A 17,997-nucleotide genomic window follows, 5' to 3' on the forward strand; every position below is an offset into this window, starting at 1 on the left:
CAGAAAGATTCAGTCAGACTTGCACAAGAGGGGAATGGCACATCAGACAATGGTGATGACATCATTACTCTCTCCTTGACTCCAAGACCATCTCAGCTTCAGGCTGTCAGGACAGTAAAGTAACCAGGATTAATACTAACTTCTGTGCATGCAATAATGCTAACAGGGAAACACCCTGTGCAATTGCAGCTGGATAGTGGGAGCTCCTGCAATGTAATTCCTCAGAGTGAATTGGATTCAAGCACACCCATTATAAAGAGTAGGTGCACTCTAATAATGTGCAATGAGAGCATAATGCAGCTCATTGGAAAATGTGAATTCATAGTAACTAACCTGAAAAATAACAGATGGTACTAACTGACGTGTGTGGTGGATGGATGTACCACAGACCCCTCATGGAGAACACAGCCATAATAATCATGTATCTGATCATGGTGTAATGTCAGAATTTTAAGATGCAGTGCAAGAAGCAAAACAGGGGGTCCCATGGGCAATGGAGATTATTTTAGAATATATAGAGAGATTTTCAAAGATGACTAGTGCCTCAAAGCAGTGACTGGAAGTAGACCCACAGTGAACCCTGTGTGCTTAGCATGAGAGAAAATTCCAGAGGCAGTATGTAATCCGGTACCAAGGAGTTTGAAAGTCTGCAGAGCATGGGTATCCGAGCACCTGTAAAGGCCTCTGTAGCCTGGGTAAGCAGCATAGTGGTGGTCAAGAAGCCATCAGGCAAATTACACATCTGTATAGGCCCAAAACCACTGAACCAGGCATTGAAAAGATTCCACTACCCACTTCCCATATGTTATTACATCTTGACAAACTTTCCAAAGCCAAAATCTTTACAGTGTGTGATGTGAGGAATTGATTTTGGCACATGATAAAGAGTCCAGCATCCTCACCCAAGAGCCGGAAGGGCTGCCTGGAGCGAAAATAACTGTGATTATATCCTCATTGTTTGTGAAGGGAGTAATGATACAGAAGCTGAATGAGACCATGACAGAAAACTACATGCTTTTCTACAGCGATGCAGGAAAAAGAACATAAAACCGAACCCAGAAAAAATGCAGTTGAGCAGGAGGTGACTTACATTGGACATCTACTCACAGCAGAGAAGACTGAAATCAGATCCCAATATGATCAATGCAGTCAAAGACATGCCAGCTCCAATGGATATGAAAGAGGTACAGTGCTTCATAGAAATGATCAGTTATCATCCAAGTCCTGTCCACAGCTGGCTGCAGTGGCAGAACCCATGTGTCAGCTCACAAGGTGAGTTGCTGAATGAACCTGAGCAGGTCCCCAAAGGCAGGCATTGCACATGCTGAGACAAATGATAATGGATACCCCTATCCTGAAGTATTGCGAGCCAGGACTGCCATTGCCATTCCAGTGTGCTTCAAAGGAGAAGGGATTGGGTGTGGTTCTTTTACAGGAGCAGCTGGTTGCTTATCACAGATGAGCCCTGTCAGAGACTGACAGAGATATGCCCAAATAGAAAAGAAAAAGAACTTCTGGTTCTGATGTTTGGAGTGGAGTGATTCCATCAAAATACCTATGGCCACTCACTAATAGTGCAATCAGACCACAAATCCTAGGGACAATCATGGCAAAGCCCCTTCTTAGTGCTCCAAAGAAATTGCAGCTCATGTTGACACACCTCCAGTGGTACTAGCTAGAGATCAAATATTTTCCAGGATGCTTACTGGTGTTAGCAGACACCCTGAGCAGGGCAAATATACCCAGTATCAGCAAGCTGGAGGAAAGGGATCAGGACATTGATTCCATTAACATGCAGCACTATCTCCCAGTTTCAGCAACAAAACTAATGGAAATCAGAGGCTTCGGAGAAAGATACTCAACTACAGTCAAAAGAGCTATTCTAACATGGTGTCCAGAAGACAAAGACCAACTGCTGGTAGGAGCAGGACCATATTTTCAAATTAATGATGAGCAGAGTGTACAAGATGGAATCATATTTTGAGGAAAGAGAGCTGTTGTCCCTACCTCATTATGTAACAACATAAGGCAAAAAATACACACCTCACATCTGGGCACAGACTCTGTCTTAGATGGGCTTGAGAGTGGGTTTACTGGCTGGGAATGAATATGTAACTCCACTCCTCCACAGTATACCTACTGGTTTTGTGATAACCATCAGCAGAAAGAGACTCAGTTGCCACATGAGGTAATGAGTGGATCACAAGCTAAATATGAGTCAACAATGTAACACTGATGCAAAAAAATGCAAACATCATTCTGGGATGTATTAGCAGGTGTGTGGTAAACAAGACACATGAAGTAATTCTTCCCCTCTACTCCATGCTGATTAGGCCTCAGCTGGAGGATTGTGTCCAGTTCTGGGTGCCACATTTCAGGAACAATGTGGACACATTGGAAAAAGTCCAGAGAAGAGCAACAAAAATTACAAAAGGTCTAGAAAACATGACCTGTGAGGGAAAATTGAAAAAGCTGAGGTTTTTTAAGTCTGGAGAAAAGAAGACTCCAGGGGGTGGGGAGGAACATAACAACAGTTTTCAAGTACATAAAAAGTATTTACAAGGAGGAAAGAGAAAGATATTCTCTTTATCCTCTGAGGATAGGACAAGAAGCAATGGGCTTAAATTGCAGCAAAGGCAGTTTAGGTTAGATATTAGGAAAAACTTCCTAACTGTCAGGGTAGTTAAGCACTGGAATACATTGTCTAGAGAAGTTGTGGAATTTCTAGCACTGGAGATTTTTAAGAGCAGGTTGGACAAACACCTGTCAGGGATGGTCTAGATAATACTCATTCCCACCTTGAGTGCAGAGGACTGGATCAGAAGATCTCTTGAGGTCCCTTCCAGCCTACAATTTGATGAGCTGCTCACCTATCCATGGCAAAAGATGGGAGTGGATTTATTGACCTTCAAGTACTTGATAACAGTGTGCTATTATTCAAACTTTTGTGAGGTTGATACCCTGCCTAATACAAGAAGCAAGTCAGGGATTGGTAAACCAAAGGTCCACTTCGACAGATATGGTATTCTGGACATGGTATTCAGCAACAACAGACCCCAATTTGCCTCAGAAGAATTCAAGGAATTTGCATGCAAATGGGAGTTTGACCACCACCCCTCCTCTTCAGCACATTCTCAGGTTAATGAGAAAGTGGACTCAGCTGTGAAAACAGCTAAAAAACTGTCCACAAGATTGTTTTTTCTGGTTCATAACCCTGGTTACCATTTTTGTCACATGAAATATTCCACAACAGCGGTGTCAAAACAGTCAAACACAGGCACTAAGGGAACAAATGAGGGGAGACTTGTTGCAGCCAGAAGGATGGGGATGCCAAAAGGAGATGGCCAACAATCAAAGAAAGCAGGCACTAGCATATGATAGGTCAGACAAGGACCTACCATCCCAGAAGATAGGCACTCCTGTGAGGATCCAGTCATTAGAGAGACACCACAAGGAGTGGACTAAAGGAGTCATGAGAGGTGCAGTGGCACCCAGAGCATATGAGGTGATTATGCAAGAGAGACAAGTGATCCCAAGGAGCAGGGAAGATGAGCCAGCAGACTCAACACCCAGAGAGAGCCTACAGCGATACAGAGGTCATCACAGAATGGAGAGAAAGACAACCATCCACACGCTGGGAGACTCCACAGGGATGGAGGAGACTCCAAAGAGGTAGTTGGCTAGATAAGGACACAGGTGACAGGTAGACAGAGCTGAGTCACTCCTGGCAAGGTTGGGGAGACCAAACTATCTCAAAGACTACATCACCAGCTGAGTCTGTGGTAAAGACGAGGCTCCAACTCAGCTATGTGCTAATAATCTCTGGTCAAAGGAACACAGTTGTGGGGGTCCGGGTATCAATCATTTGTTTTTAAGGTATATATTAAAATGTTTGTAAAACAGGGAAGATGTATCATGATCAGTGTAATTGGAGTCAGATAAGAAGAGCCCATATTCCATGGAGGGGCTATCATTGGGGCACTGGAGTACAGGACACAGGTAGAGTTAGGCTGGAAGCATCTAAGCCACATGGACAGAGAGTGTTCCGCTAGTTCCTCTGGTTCAGCTTAACCTGCATTCAACTTCGCTCTTTGCTGATGAAACAGAGTGGATGGTGGGTTGGGCAGAATGAGTAATGTGTGGGATGGTAGAATGAGCGCTTTGGGGAATTTTTCCACTTCATTGTGGCCCAAGGATGAGGCATGTTGCAGGTCTCCCCCTCCTCCATCCATCCATTCTTCCTCTAATTTCGTTCACAAACACATGTATCAATGCTGGGCATGTGACCAAGGCTTCCCTATGCACGCACTTGCTGCGACTGGAGAGAAAAGGAAGTCACTAATTGTCCTTTGTGCCTTACTGCAAGGGGTTCCAAACTGATAGCTTCACAGAGTACCCCTATATACTGGAACTAATCCTGTCTCAAGAGGTCCTGCCCATGCTGTACCTGTCTGTGGATATATAGAGCACTGCACGTTCCAGGACTGGTAATCCAGGTACCCCTTAATTCACTCTTAAAAAAGAATAATATAGTGCGTATTCTGAAACTCAAAATGTATGCACATACCACTCATTTTCATCTTCTGTCCTTTATTTCCTCTGTTTTTAATAGAGAAACTTTCTGGAGAGAGTCATTTAGTGAGGCAGATACATGCATATCTGGAGTATATCCTAGAACTCATACATTCTTAATGCAAGATAACTGTCAACCTTTGCAGTTTCCCAAAAGCTCAGAATAGTATATGGCTTATACTACAGTGAATGTTTTGTTGTTTGTTAAAGGAAGGAGGGCTAAATAATCTGTTTTTTAAGATAAGATTTCTAAGGGTATGAATCAGATTGGTATTGATTTAATCATGAAAGCCAAGACCAAACTCACTGACCTATTTAACAGAGAGAACAAAGGTTACTCTTGTGTGGTTACAGCCAGAAGTTACTTACACATGGAATAAATTATGACCTTTATTTTGATTGCCGTACAAAAATATTAAATACTCACAAAGTGCTAAGAGGCTTAACTTGCTGAGGTCTCATTCTACATGCAGAGTTTACTGCTTTGGGGATGTTGGTTGAATTCCCAAATTCCCAAGGCAAGCAACTGGGTTTACTTTGAAGGTCAATAAATGTATAGACCTGATAATTTCAGATACAAGATCCTGTCCTTCTAAGAGGTTTTTCTTATGAAATATTGGGAGGAGCATTGGGGACATTATAGTGCAGTTGTGGGCAACCTGCGACCCATCAGGGTAATCTGATTGCGGGCTGCAAGACATTTTGCTGATGTTGACCATCCACAGGGACGGCTCCCTGCAGCTCCCAGTGGCCACAGTTCGCCCCCAGCCAATGGGAGCTGCAGGAAGCGTTGGCCAGCATGTCCCTGCAGCCCGCCGCTTCCTGCAGCTCCCATTGGCTGGGAACGGCAAACCGCAGCAACTGGGAGCTGCGGGGGGCCATCCCTACCAATGGTCAACATCAGCCAAAATGTCTTGCAGCCTGCAGATTACCCTGAAGGGCCACATGCGGCCTGCAAGCCACAGTTTTCCCACCACTGTTATAGTGTCTTTCCATCACTGAGGTTTCAAAATAATAGTCTCCAGGTAGTAGCATACTTTATCAAGTCAAATTTTGTAAGGCTGTTTTGTGGCAAATTTTGTTATGTTAAAAGACAGTGTATGGAACCATGAATTCCTCCCCACCTGACAAAAACCCACAGGAGGCCTGTGATTCATTCTTAGGCCTCAGCCCAAAGGAAGTACAAGTAACAAGCTTGTATAGGACTGTATCTCCTGTGGTGGTGGTTTACCACAAGGAGAGTCTTTCCTTCCCACTTGTGGATGCCTCTGACTTGTTGGTAAATGTAACCCTTCTGCCAGGTGAAGCCAGCAGCAACAAGGGCTGGGTTCAGTATCTAGGGGTTCCTTTTCAACAATACAACAGAAAACTGGCTTGAGCCCCCACCCAGTGTCCTGGGACAATTACACAACACCCCTGGGTGCCTCTAAGAGACAATACTTCTCCTCTTGAAAGCACAGAGTCTGAGTGTAGCAATAACTTTTAATAAAAGGAGGGAAGTAACTCATCATTAATTTGGGAAAACACCACAACTAGGATTCATAAACACAAACCATGAGCAAAAGAGCCACCTCCAAGTAAGTTGGGCAGTGTCCTTTTCCCCTAAGGTTCATAAGTTGGGCAACCCAAAAGCCCTTTAACGTGCCCATCCCTTCTCTGCACCCCACTCACAGTTGCTGTCCTTGGCCAGTGCAGCCCCAAAGTCCAGAGGTTCATCTGCAGAGTTCACCTCCCACCTTGGGTGGAAGTGGGGGTAACGAGGCACTTGGGTGGAAGTGGGGGTAACGAGGTACACTCTCCACTGCTCAGGCACTCGTTCATCGCCCCGCTGGCCAATTGCTGCACCTCCCGGCTGGGCTCCAGTCTGGCCCTCTCTGCCAGCCACTCTGCTGGCCGCTTGTCACACCTCTTCACCAGCTGCCCCGCTGGCCATGCCTCTCCACCAACCATCCGGTTGGCCACTTGCCAAGGTGTCTTCAGGGCCCACCACTTAACACAGCTCTCAGTAATTTCAGGACCCTCACTGTTGGCGCACACTGGGCAGCCTCTTGCAATAGAGGCACTGTCCCAAAGTAGGTCTAATACTTACACCTCAGTATCAGTGATTTCAGCTCTGCAGCATGTAAAAAGACTCTCAATTAAATCTAAATTAGCTCTTCTATTATACCATGGAGAGAGGGCAGGTCAAATGGTGTCTAGGATGCTTAAACAGGGCCCACACCACCAGGTACAAATACCTGTCCCCACCCTCTCTCACTCATTGGGCTTTGCAACCTATGTCCCCTGCCTAGTGAGTGCTGTTCAGTTGCGGGTGAGTCCCTCCATTGGGGTATGCCAGGTACAGTTCTGCTGCCCTCAGTTCACACAACAAAGATAACCCTTTATTACTCCTGCCCCAATAACAAGGAGACTGGGGATCCAACACCAGCCACAAGTGATCATTTGGGCAAACAATCCCATCATGCTGAGCACCTAGACAGGGTGGGTGCAGGGATCAGCTCCTGAAGTCGTTTTCCACAGCTCACCACTAGATGTCAGAGAAGAGCTCATTCAGACTCTTACATAGGGTAGGGTAGTGTCCTGTGGTATCCTTCCAGCCAGTGACCTGTTTGAAACAGAGGAGCTCTATAGCTCTCCACTTCCACTGCTTTTGCCTGTAACCATATGTCTTGTAACAAGGACAGTGCTGTAACAAAGAGCTTGAAGTGCAGGAAAATATAGATATCTCCTAATATGAGCATGAGAACCATGAAAAGGACATGTTCATTGCTTCCTGGGCCCCTTCCTTGAAAGCAGTCATTACCACCCTAACTCACCATGATACCATTCACGGAATCTCTGACTACTCTAAAAGGTATCATTAAAGGAAAGTTTGTACATTCTGACTTACTGACTCACTGATGCTATAGTATGTACTTGCCTATGGGAGTGATATCATGGAGCACAGTAATTCAGCATAACAGAGGAATGTGATATTTTCATTGGGTACCTCTATGTGATTGAGCTATAGCTCAGCTCTGATCGTACAATTGGTGAGAAGATTCAGTTTTACCTTACTGCAGCAAAGCAAACTCAATATGATGATTAAAGTAACCAAAAGGCTTAATGAGAACGAAACTTCCATAATCTGTTTGAAAGGCGAGCCTGAGAATTTTAAAGGAGCCCAAGGGATTTGAATTTTGGGATTTGAGTGCCTATTTCCCTTAGGTGCCTTGGAAAAGCCAACCATTAAAGTTTACACAGAGGAATTTTGAATGAAAAAAGGAAAAAGAGAATGGATTTTCCAAGGGAATTAAAAAATAAATTTGTGGATTTCACCTGTGCGACATGAGCAATTTTCATACATGGTGATGAGAACCACCTTGATTTAAGCTATGAAGCAAGGAGTTTGAATCTTACTTATGAATAGTACTATTTTTAATATTACAATATATACACTGGAGAGACACTCAGCTTCTGTAAGTTGTCACGGCTCCATTGAAGTTGCTAGCTTACACCAGAAGAGGATCTTCCCCATTGTCTCCAAGGTTACTGGCTAAACACATTGAGAATTAAATGGGCATGAGCTATTGTCTATCAGAGTTAATGTGATAATGCAAATCTTTTCTAATTAACTTGATTCTCTGTACTTATATCTGCAACACATGTATGGAGGGCCCAAACCCGAAACCTTTGCTCACATGGATAATCTAGAGCTTGTGGAGAATTTCCCATGAAAACTATTTTCAATGGAAACTTGGAATTTTGAACTAAACAAAAGTTTTCTATGTGAAGTGTCTACTTTCTGCAGAAAATTTCAACTTTTTGACAACCCCCCAGCCCAAAAATCTGAAAACCAAAATATTTTTGGTTTTCTGACCAGCTTTTTTATAGCCCCATTGATTCATTCTGACTGGTTGCATCAATAAGGGCTAACGGCCAGATCCTGGAGCCCTTACTCAATCGTTATTCAGGGAAAGCTCTTGTTAGAGATTGCAAGAGTACTGGGCAAAAACTGAGAACCAGATCTTTATCTGGAGTAACTACGTATAGATCCAAAGATGTTAATGGAGTTACACCACTTTAATCCAAGTATTTGGCTCTGAGTGAGGGCAATGGACTTTGTCTTGAAGTGTGTGAATAAAGTTTGTAGGATTGGGCAAATGGGGCTTCATTTTCAGAGGTCCTGTGCACCTGCAGCTGTCATTGACTTCACTTGGAACTGTGGGTACTCAGCACCTCTGAAAATAACGTGCCTGTGGTACAAGTACATCATTTTAGGTATTCAGAATAGGTTCTTTTACTTTTTAAAGCTTTAATTTCCCTTCTCAACTATTAAAAATATATCCCCTACTTTACAATTAAAAATAAAATAATCAAAGTGGAGGCCAAGGATTGGCTGAGTAAGGAGAGGAAGGCTTATCTTCTTATGTTGTTGGCAGTGTTATAGTTGTGTTGGTTCTAACTATGAGAGAAACAAGATGGGTGAGGTAATATCTTTTACTGAGCCAAGTTCTGTTGCTGAAAGAGACAAACTTTCAAGCTACACAGCTTGTCACTTTCGCCAACAAAACTTGGTGCGATAAAAGATATTACCTCACCCACCTCGTCTCTATTTTCTTACAGCAGTTGTCTCTCCAGAACAGAACAGAAGAGCATTGGCAAGGCGATCTATTGGGTTTCCGGGAAACGGGGCGGGCAAAGCCCGCCCCATGCTAACGGATCCCCCCCCAGCCTAAGGGGAGGTTCCACAGGGCCTCAGAAACCCACTAATTGCGGGGGACAACTAATAAAAGAACAGGGACAGGAGTGCGTTCAAAGGGTCATAAGAAGGGAGCCTGACGGGGACACCGAGCAGAGAACCCCGGACAGCGCCCACTGCTCCTCGAAGCTGTCAAGGGAGCCAGCGGACGCCACCCAGAGGAACTCCGCTCGGAGACGTGAACGGACTAAGGATCGGAAACAAGCCCCACAGTCGCAGGAGTCTCCATTGGCCAACCACCTCTCCCTGGTCACGTAGATGGCCATCTTGGCCAGGGCGAGGAGGAGGCTGACCAGGAGGTCCTGCGACTTCATGGGGCCACGGATAGGGAGTGCATGGAGAAGGAGGTGGGGGGAAAAGTGCAGCCAGAAACGCAATAGGATATTGGTGAGGAGCCAGTATAGGGGCTGCAGCCTGGTGCACTCTACATAAACGTGCGCCAGGGTCTCCCTCACGCCACAGAAGGGGCAGGTGTCTGGGAGAGGGGTAAACCGTGCTAAGTACACGCCCGTGCTCACGGCCCCATGGAGGAGCCGCCAACCGATATCCCCGACGGGCCTCGGGACCAGGGTGGAGTATTGGCAAGGCGATGTAGGGTTGTTAACATTGCAAATGCTTGTGCTGTTCCTGTAATGGGCATGAGTGTGCACCATTGAAGGCAATAAGAGTTTTAGCATTTACTTCAGTAGGGGCCGGATGGGGTTTATCTGAATAAACAGATGAGTTCAACCTACAAGGGTGACACAATAGCTCCTGTCCCATTTTAAAAAAAGAAAGAAAATTGCCCATTTGTGTTTGATTTCATAATTAGATTTTCTTTTAAACTAACCATAGCCTGTGAAAAGTAGTTAACATTCATTATGGGGAATTAGGAGAATATTTCATTTTGTCAAAAACAAAAAAGTGCCTTCCCCTTAAAAATATATAGGCAGCCATTCTCAGTGAAATCCTCTGTTAGGAAAAGTAACTGAAATGTGTTTATGTAGCTTTTATTGATCTTCTTCTGTCATAAACTTTATAATGTATTGAGTCCATTATTTAATTTTATATACAATCTGCCTTAAAAGCTAAAGCTGTAAATAATAACATCCATTAAAATAGTGGAGTTCATTAGTTGAATGGATAAATCAATGACTGATTCTTACTTACCTTGTAAATACCATTCACTTAAACTTGGAAAGGAAAATTGGTTTTAACTGAACAATAGCTTTATTGCCAACAGCTTGGTATATTTTTTTTCTGTTGTTATTAGCTATACTTATATTCAAAGGGTCTTTTATTTAAAATAAGATGCAATTATAACACTAAGAAAAGCAACTGAATGCCTTTGCTAACTTGTGGTACTCACTATTACAGAGCTGCAGGAAACCAAGACCTCTGAATATTACCATATATCCCACCACCCACTCGATTACAGGATATTATTAATGGATGAAGATCAGGACCGGATCTATGTGGGCAGCAAAGATCACATTTTGTCTTTGAATATTAATAATATAAGCCAGGACCCTCTGAGTGTAAGTTGAAAAGTACTTCCAGAACCCAATATCATTTTACTGCATGCCTTTTTTTTTTAAGGAAAAAAAATGTGTGTTTCATTAGACCAGCAGTAGGCAAAGGCCAGATCCACAGCTCATTGAACAGTTAGTACTTGTTTGATGTGTAATATGAGATGAACAAAACTTTCAAATGACTTAAAACACTTCGTTCAACCTGTTTACTTGTTTTTGAGTCATCTGCGTGGTGGCTCAGTCTCACAAGGAGCACCTTGTATGAGGTTACTGATGTAAAATTTCCACTCGTCTCAAAGATTTGAGAGTATTCAAAGCTGCAGCTTTAAAAGAACCCTGTAAGCAGCATGAGGATATTTTTTTGTAACTGTCTCCTTTTTCAGGCTGTGCGAGGAAAATGAATAGGATAAAGCTGTCTTTAATCTTAGACTAGGTTTGTTTTATTTTCCTACGATAAAGAAAGTCCCGTCGCTGAAGCCTGTCCTCTGAACTTTTTTGCTTCTGTTTTATAATCCATTTTCCTAGTTTCAGAGACATAACGCTAATCTTGTCTCCGTTGCAGTCCCTCTCCATGCTGTCCTCTCCTTTCAGTTATTGTAACACTCTTTGCTCAGGCCATCTCATGCATCTGCTCTCTATATTCCAGCACGTGCAAAATGTTCATGCCTTCTCCCTCAGATGTATGGAAAATGCACTGACATCATTCCAGTATTTGGAAGCCTCCAAAGGCTTCTGTTTTACTTCCAGAACCTGTTCAAATTCAGATTTCTGTAAAATATACTTAATAGATCTTGTCGCTCTGATAAAGAACACATATCTTGTCTCCCTGATAAAGAACACATATTTAATAATGCGCTCTTCAATCTGGCAGAGAATGGTATAACACAATCCAGTGGCTGGAAGTTGAAGCTAGATAAATTCAGACTGGAAATAAGATGTGAATTTTTAACTGTGAGAGTTGGCATCACTGACAATTTTAAAATCAAGATTGGGTGGTTTTTTTAAAAAAAGATCTGCTCTAGGCATTGTTTTAGGGAAGTTCTGTGGCCTGTGCTATACAGGAGGTCAGACTAGATGATCACAATGCTCCATCTGGCTTTGGAATCTATGAATCTCATCTGGTCTTTTAGTCCAGCATCCATCTTTTTTACTGTACCGCCACATAATTTATAATCTCCATTGGTACTAAAGGCTTGTACTATCTGGAACAGCCTTACTGTACCTCTCTGCCACACTGATTAAACCCCACTGCAAAACTCATGTGAAAACCTGTTTTCTTTCTTTCTTTTTCTGTGTATGTCAATCTTCTCTCAAACTGCTATTTATTCTATGAAGTGTTTGAGTGGATGTGTAGATAGATAGACAGATAGATAGATATGCGTGCATGTATGCATGCAAGCAGTATGCTTTACAAAATAATGTTACAATGCACTGTAATAGTAAAATGAAACCAGAAGTCAGGGTCTACTTACATATACCCATATATAGCGAAACAAAAATAAAAACAACCAAACAAAAGCAAAAGATATCCCCATACAGTTCTGACAGGTCACATGACCACCCAATATTAGGCTGCTCCAAACTGGAATCTATCCAATATCTGCAGGATTGCTACTTAATCTTTCTTTATAGTGGCTGCATTTTGCTACTCTTGTGTCCCTGGGAGATCCTGTTCAATATGATCTATTTTATGTTGTGATTCATTTGCTTAAATGTCACTAAAACATTATTGAAATAAAAATATTTTTAATATAGGAAAGATGCACAGAAATGAACCATTAGCTAAATACATTTAGACTCAAATCTGTTATCACAATGCTCTTTTTATTGTTCTGATATTGCCAGTGATATCTTGAGACAGAATTCTGATTTACTTTTCCTTATCAGGCTAACCCACCTATGAAGAGTATAGAGAGTGTTTCTCTGTTACTGCCTTTTCTGTTTCAAGATCAGAGTTAATGATGGATGAACTTTAAAAAAAATCAGAGTTTCAGTATGGTTTGGATAAGCATTCAGAGCTTGAGGTGCTTATCTGAAAGTTATCTATACCTTCAAAATCTGCTAAATTCAGCTGGAAATTTTAAGAGAACACATTTTCTCATGAGATATCCAGCACTTCTGCTTCTGATTCCAAACAAGAAACACTGTAATAATAGCCTTTCTTGCTGTATTTCAGCACTTCCAATTCCAGTCATGGACCATCCCTGGAAGTAGCATAAAGATATGCAACAGTTTTTATTAATACAAATGTATCCTGTATTCAAACATTTCAGAACCTCAGAAAAGTTTTAGTCCTAAAGTTCTTTTGTTCAGTTGTACAGAACAGCAAAAGTTCAGAGGGGTTTGTAGTTTGTCCAGGTTGGTTAACTAATCCTTAACTGGAGTAGCAAACTTTAGGCCAGATACTCAGCTAGTATAAATCAGCTTGTCTCCATTGATTTCAAGGGAGCCTCACTAATTTATTACATTTGAGAATCTGGCCCATTATTTTCAGTGTTGCACCCTAAAATACAAAGCACTCATTTACCATTGTTTTTATGTAAAAATAAACTTTTATAAAAGAATAAAAGCAACAGACTTTCAGGGCCCATGTTTTAAATGGATGCATGCCTAATCCAGACTTGTGGGGAAAAGTAAAACTCTCTTTACTGTTTAAACTGGATTTCTGTCAGAAAAATATGTGGAGGAAATCATTTTCCCTAGCAAAAAAGGTATGAAATCTGTAAAAATATTGACTTTGTGAACTCAGAAATACCTTGAAGGAAACCTGTTAGCATAAACTAGGTAGGGTGATGAATGTTGTATATATTCAACTAAAATTATGTAGTTCCTTAAATTATTATTTCTTTCCAAATAGATTTTCTGGCCAGCATCAGCAATCAAAGTTGAAGAGTGCAAAATGGCTGGCAAAGATCCTACAGTAAGTTTTATACACACACACACAATTAAATATTTGGCCATTGAGTCAGAGCACCTTGAGTGCAGCTGAAAGCAAGATGTAAGGGGTGTGGGCTTTTCTTTTTTAATACCCTCCAGGCCAAATGGTAAAGTGAAATTCTGGAAAATGAGAATATTTACACAGTATATGTCTTCATAGTTTGTCTGGAAAAATATGTACATTGCTCAGTTTCATAACTGGATTTATGATTTTTGTTTTGTTTTGTTTTTTGTTAGTGATGGATAGCATGAATAATGTTTGTTCCAAGTATCTCCTGGAGAATATATTGTAGACTGCTGAGCTAATGATAATGTCAGTGCCTGGACTAGCTCCCAGATAATATATAGTCTTTTCTATGGAAAGAATCTTTGCGAATGGGCAGTGGTTATTCTGCACATTCCAACAGCACACAGCGTTGGTCATAAACCACCCCCCCACACACTTTTATTAGTTCTCTAAAACAATGTTTTAGGCAAATATCTGAGAAATAGTAGTGCTTCCTTAAAACATGTAAATTTGACACACACTATAACTAAACATGCAAAATGAATACCAAAGATCTGGTGTGTTATACAGTTATACACTGAAACCACAGTCCTGTTGGTGGGTCTGTGCAGATCCTGACTTCACTGTGAAGCTGTGTGTGGGTGTAGGCAGGGCCGGCTCCAGGCACCAGCTGAGCAAGCTCGTACTTGGGGCGGCAGATTCTAAGGGGCGGCATTCCGCCTAATCCTAGGGCGGCACGGATGCTTTTTTTTTTTGTTCGCTGCTCCGGCCGCCCTGTAGGGGGCGGCAGCGCAGAGGAGGGGAGCGCCCTGCAGCAAGCTCGGCAGGGCAGCCCGCGTCCTTTCCTCCCTGCTGACCGGAGTGGAGTGGAGACCTCCCAGCAGGCGGCGTGGCGGTCGGGGCCGCGTGGTGAGCGCTCCACTAAAGCGCTGGCCGCCCCCCTTCTCTCTCTCCGCCCCGCTCCCTCTCCTTCCCCCCCATTAGCAGACGCGCGCTCTGCAGTACAAGGAGTCCCCTGGCTCTGGCCGCCCTGTAGGGTTTTTTGTTTTGTTCTTCCCCTGCTTTGCCAGCCACGCCGTTGTTTCTCTCCCCGCCCCACCCCCGCTTACCTGCTCCAGCCATGCCGTTTTTGTGTTGTTCCCCGCCACGCTTTGCCACTCCAGCCACGCCGTGTCCCCCGCCGCTTTGCTGCTCCAGCCGCGCCATGTTCCCCCCCGCTTTGCCGCTCCATCCGCGCCGTGTCCCCCCCCGCTTTGCTGCCTCAGCCGCGCCATGTTCCCCCCGCCACGCTTTGCCACTCCAGCCGTGCCGTGTCCCCCCCCCCCGCTTTGCTGCTCCAGCCGCGCCATGTTCCCCCCCGCTTTGCTGCTCCAGCCGCGCCATGTTCCCCCCCGCTTTGCCGCTCCATCCGCGCCGTGTCCCCCCCCCGCTTTGCTGCCTCAGCCGCGCCATGTTCCCTCCCCCGCTTTGCTGCTCCAGCCGCGCCATGTTCCCCCCCGCTTTGCCGCTCCATCTGCGCGGTGTCCCCCCCCGCTTTGCTGCCTCAGCCGCGCCATGTTCCCTCCCCCGCTTTGCCGCTCCAGCCGCGCTGTGTTCCCCCCGCCCGCTTTGCCGCTCCAGCCGCACCATTTTTTGTTTTTTTCCCCCTGATTTGCTGCTCCGGTGGCCCCGCCCCCCCCCTTTTTTTTGCTTGGGGTGGCAAAAAAGCCAGAGCCAGCCCTGGGTGTAGGTATCTGCCTTCGTTCCTCTCATTGCAGGATCAGATACTAAGGCCTGTATACATTTGCTTGTTTCACACACATATAGAAAATTGTTGTGGTTGTGGTCAAACAAATAGACAGCAACATTTGCTGTTCTCCCCAATCTTAACCAATGGGGAGATGCCACACCCCTTATTGAAATGATCCCAGTCTTCACTTACATCATCTCCTCAGACATTGGAACTATTTTTCCATAAAAGAGTTTAAGCACCAGAGTTACTGATGTGACACAAAGAAAATGTTTTTCCCCAGCACCAATCTTCAGGAGGCTCTTGGTTGAATTCTGTTTTTATTGATGTTCTGATCCAGAGCTCAGCAAAGTCAAGAGGAGACTTTCCATTAATTTTAATGGGCTTTGGATCATGCTTTCATGCTAGTTTAAATACAGGATCACACCACTGATGTTCAGTAAAGTGGTCCTGGAATTATGCAGTATAAAATAAAGTATATGCCTTTGGAAACAATGGCCTGATGCAAAACACTTTGATTTCTATGGGAAAGCCTCTATTGATTTCAATGGACTTTGGAACAGGTCCAGTGTTACCATATTTCAAGTACATATACAGCTTGAAAATATTTTATTAGCTGCAAATTTCCTAATGCCAAATTAAATGTAATGGTGACATTAAATGCTCATTCCAGGCACTGTCATACTAAAATAGTGAGCTCACTAACCAAAATCAGACTTACATTAAAATTATGTTTTCTTGAGTCTATTATAGTTCGATGTACTTTTGATTACGGAAAAGGAAAACATTATGCTACTGGAGCATAATGCAACATAGTCTTTTCAGTAAAATTCTAGAAAATAATATATTCTAGTGCTCCACAGCAACAAAATGATTCTTTAAATAAATAACTAGGGTTGAGACAGCAGCTTATCTGTTTTTCCTTTCTGTATGATTATAGAATTGAAATATGTGGCTTTTCTTAAGGCATATGTGTCATCTGCTACATTTTAGTAGTTCTTTACATAGTTGCTATTACAACTTGCAACAGCCTGGATCTGTTAGCTTGTTAAACTGTATTAAATGGAGAGAATACAACACAGAGCAGTATATAATTGCATTTTAAGAGTTATGGGTTGGTTTAAGTTTTGGCATTTTTTTTTTAATATCGAGAGATCATCAGTCTTATTCAAGTCTCCAAACATATAGTGACCATTTTTGCAGCAAGAATACATCACAGCATGGAAGGTGCTTTTGCCTTGAGTGCAATATACAAAATGTGTGCTCCATGGGGGAAAAAAAACAACAAAACCCACAAATCTCTATTTTCCAAGGAGCTTCTTTCAAAGTTGATTACTCAAGACTGAGACTTTTATAGAAGTTTTCCATGATGAAGCATCTTGGGATGCTTTACAGTGTGATTAGCAATAAAAGCCACATTGCTAAACACAGCCTCTGTTCTTGCACCTGAGATTGATTGTCTCTGCATTCCACTACAAGCCTAATCAAGTATTTAAAATATGGGAATCTTATCATTTGCACTCACATTTAATTTCACCTGCTTTTTGCATCTGTCAATCATTGTAGATCCAAAATTGTAGATACAAAACCAAAGTCTTAGGTGAAGACACTTTAAATATGTGACCCGAATACTTGGTCCACCCTAAAGAGTTAATAAGAATTAAAAGTCTGTCCAAACATGTGACTAGGAAGTTAAAGAGCCAGCCTCTGCTTCTGCTTAAATCAGTGATGGGTCTGATCTAAAGTTCATTGAAGTCAATTGTACTCTTTGCCATTGACTTGTTTTTGGAGTGCAGTTGGGCATTCTTAATTTTTTAAATAGTCAATGGGCTGGATTTTCATCTCACTTGCATCTGTTTTACATTGGTATTATTCCACTTAATTTGTTGGAGATACTCTTCGTTTACACCACGGGTGGCCAACCTGTGGCTCCGGAGCCACATACGGCTCTTCAGAAGTTAATATGCGGCTCCTTGTACAGGCACAGACTCCGGGGCTGGAGCTACAGGCACCAGCTTTCCAGTGTGCTGGGGAGTGTCGATTGCTTAACCCCTGACTCTGCCACAGGCCCTGCCCCCCACTCCACCCCTTCCCATCCCCTCCTTTGAGCTATCATGCTCTCGCTCCTCCCCCTCCCCCCAGAGCCTCCTGCACGCCACAAAACAGCTGATTAGGAGGTGCAGGGAGGGAGGGGGAGGCACTGATTGGCGGGGCTACCGGTGGGCGGGAGGTGCTGTGAGCAGATGAAGGGGGAAGAGCTGATGCGGGGCTGCTGATATATTACTGTGGCTCTTTTGCAATGTATATTGGTGAATTCTGGCTCCTTCTCAGGCTCAGGTTGGCCACTCCTGATTTACACCATTGATAGTGAGCTCAAAATCCAGTAGATCCCAAAAAGCCAATGCATAATAACTAATTGATTGCCAATGCAAAGAGTTACATATACAAATGCAAGCATACTTTACTTCAGGCAATGTCTAGAAAAGCGAGCAATCACTAA

The 17,997-nt window shown here is 43.3% G+C and overlaps 1 protein-coding gene across 3 annotated transcripts in view; it reads left to right on the top strand.

The window, feature by feature from the left end:
* Positions 1–17,997, top strand: part of SEMA3C (semaphorin 3C) — a 163,793-nt gene that overhangs the window by 85,155 nt on the left and 60,641 nt on the right. For all 3 annotated transcript variants that reach the window (XM_044987190.1, XM_044987180.1, XM_044987197.1), the window contains 2 exons: positions 10,670–10,830; positions 13,682–13,744. In XM_044987190.1, coding sequence (XP_044843125.1) covers positions 10,670–10,830; positions 13,682–13,744 — 224 coding nt within the window. The remainder of the gene's footprint in view (positions 1–10,669; positions 10,831–13,681; positions 13,745–17,997) is intronic.

This window comes from Mauremys mutica, chromosome 1 (assembly GCF_020497125.1).
Source record: "Mauremys mutica isolate MM-2020 ecotype Southern chromosome 1, ASM2049712v1, whole genome shotgun sequence".
Taxonomy (NCBI): Eukaryota; Metazoa; Chordata; order Testudines; family Geoemydidae; genus Mauremys; species Mauremys mutica.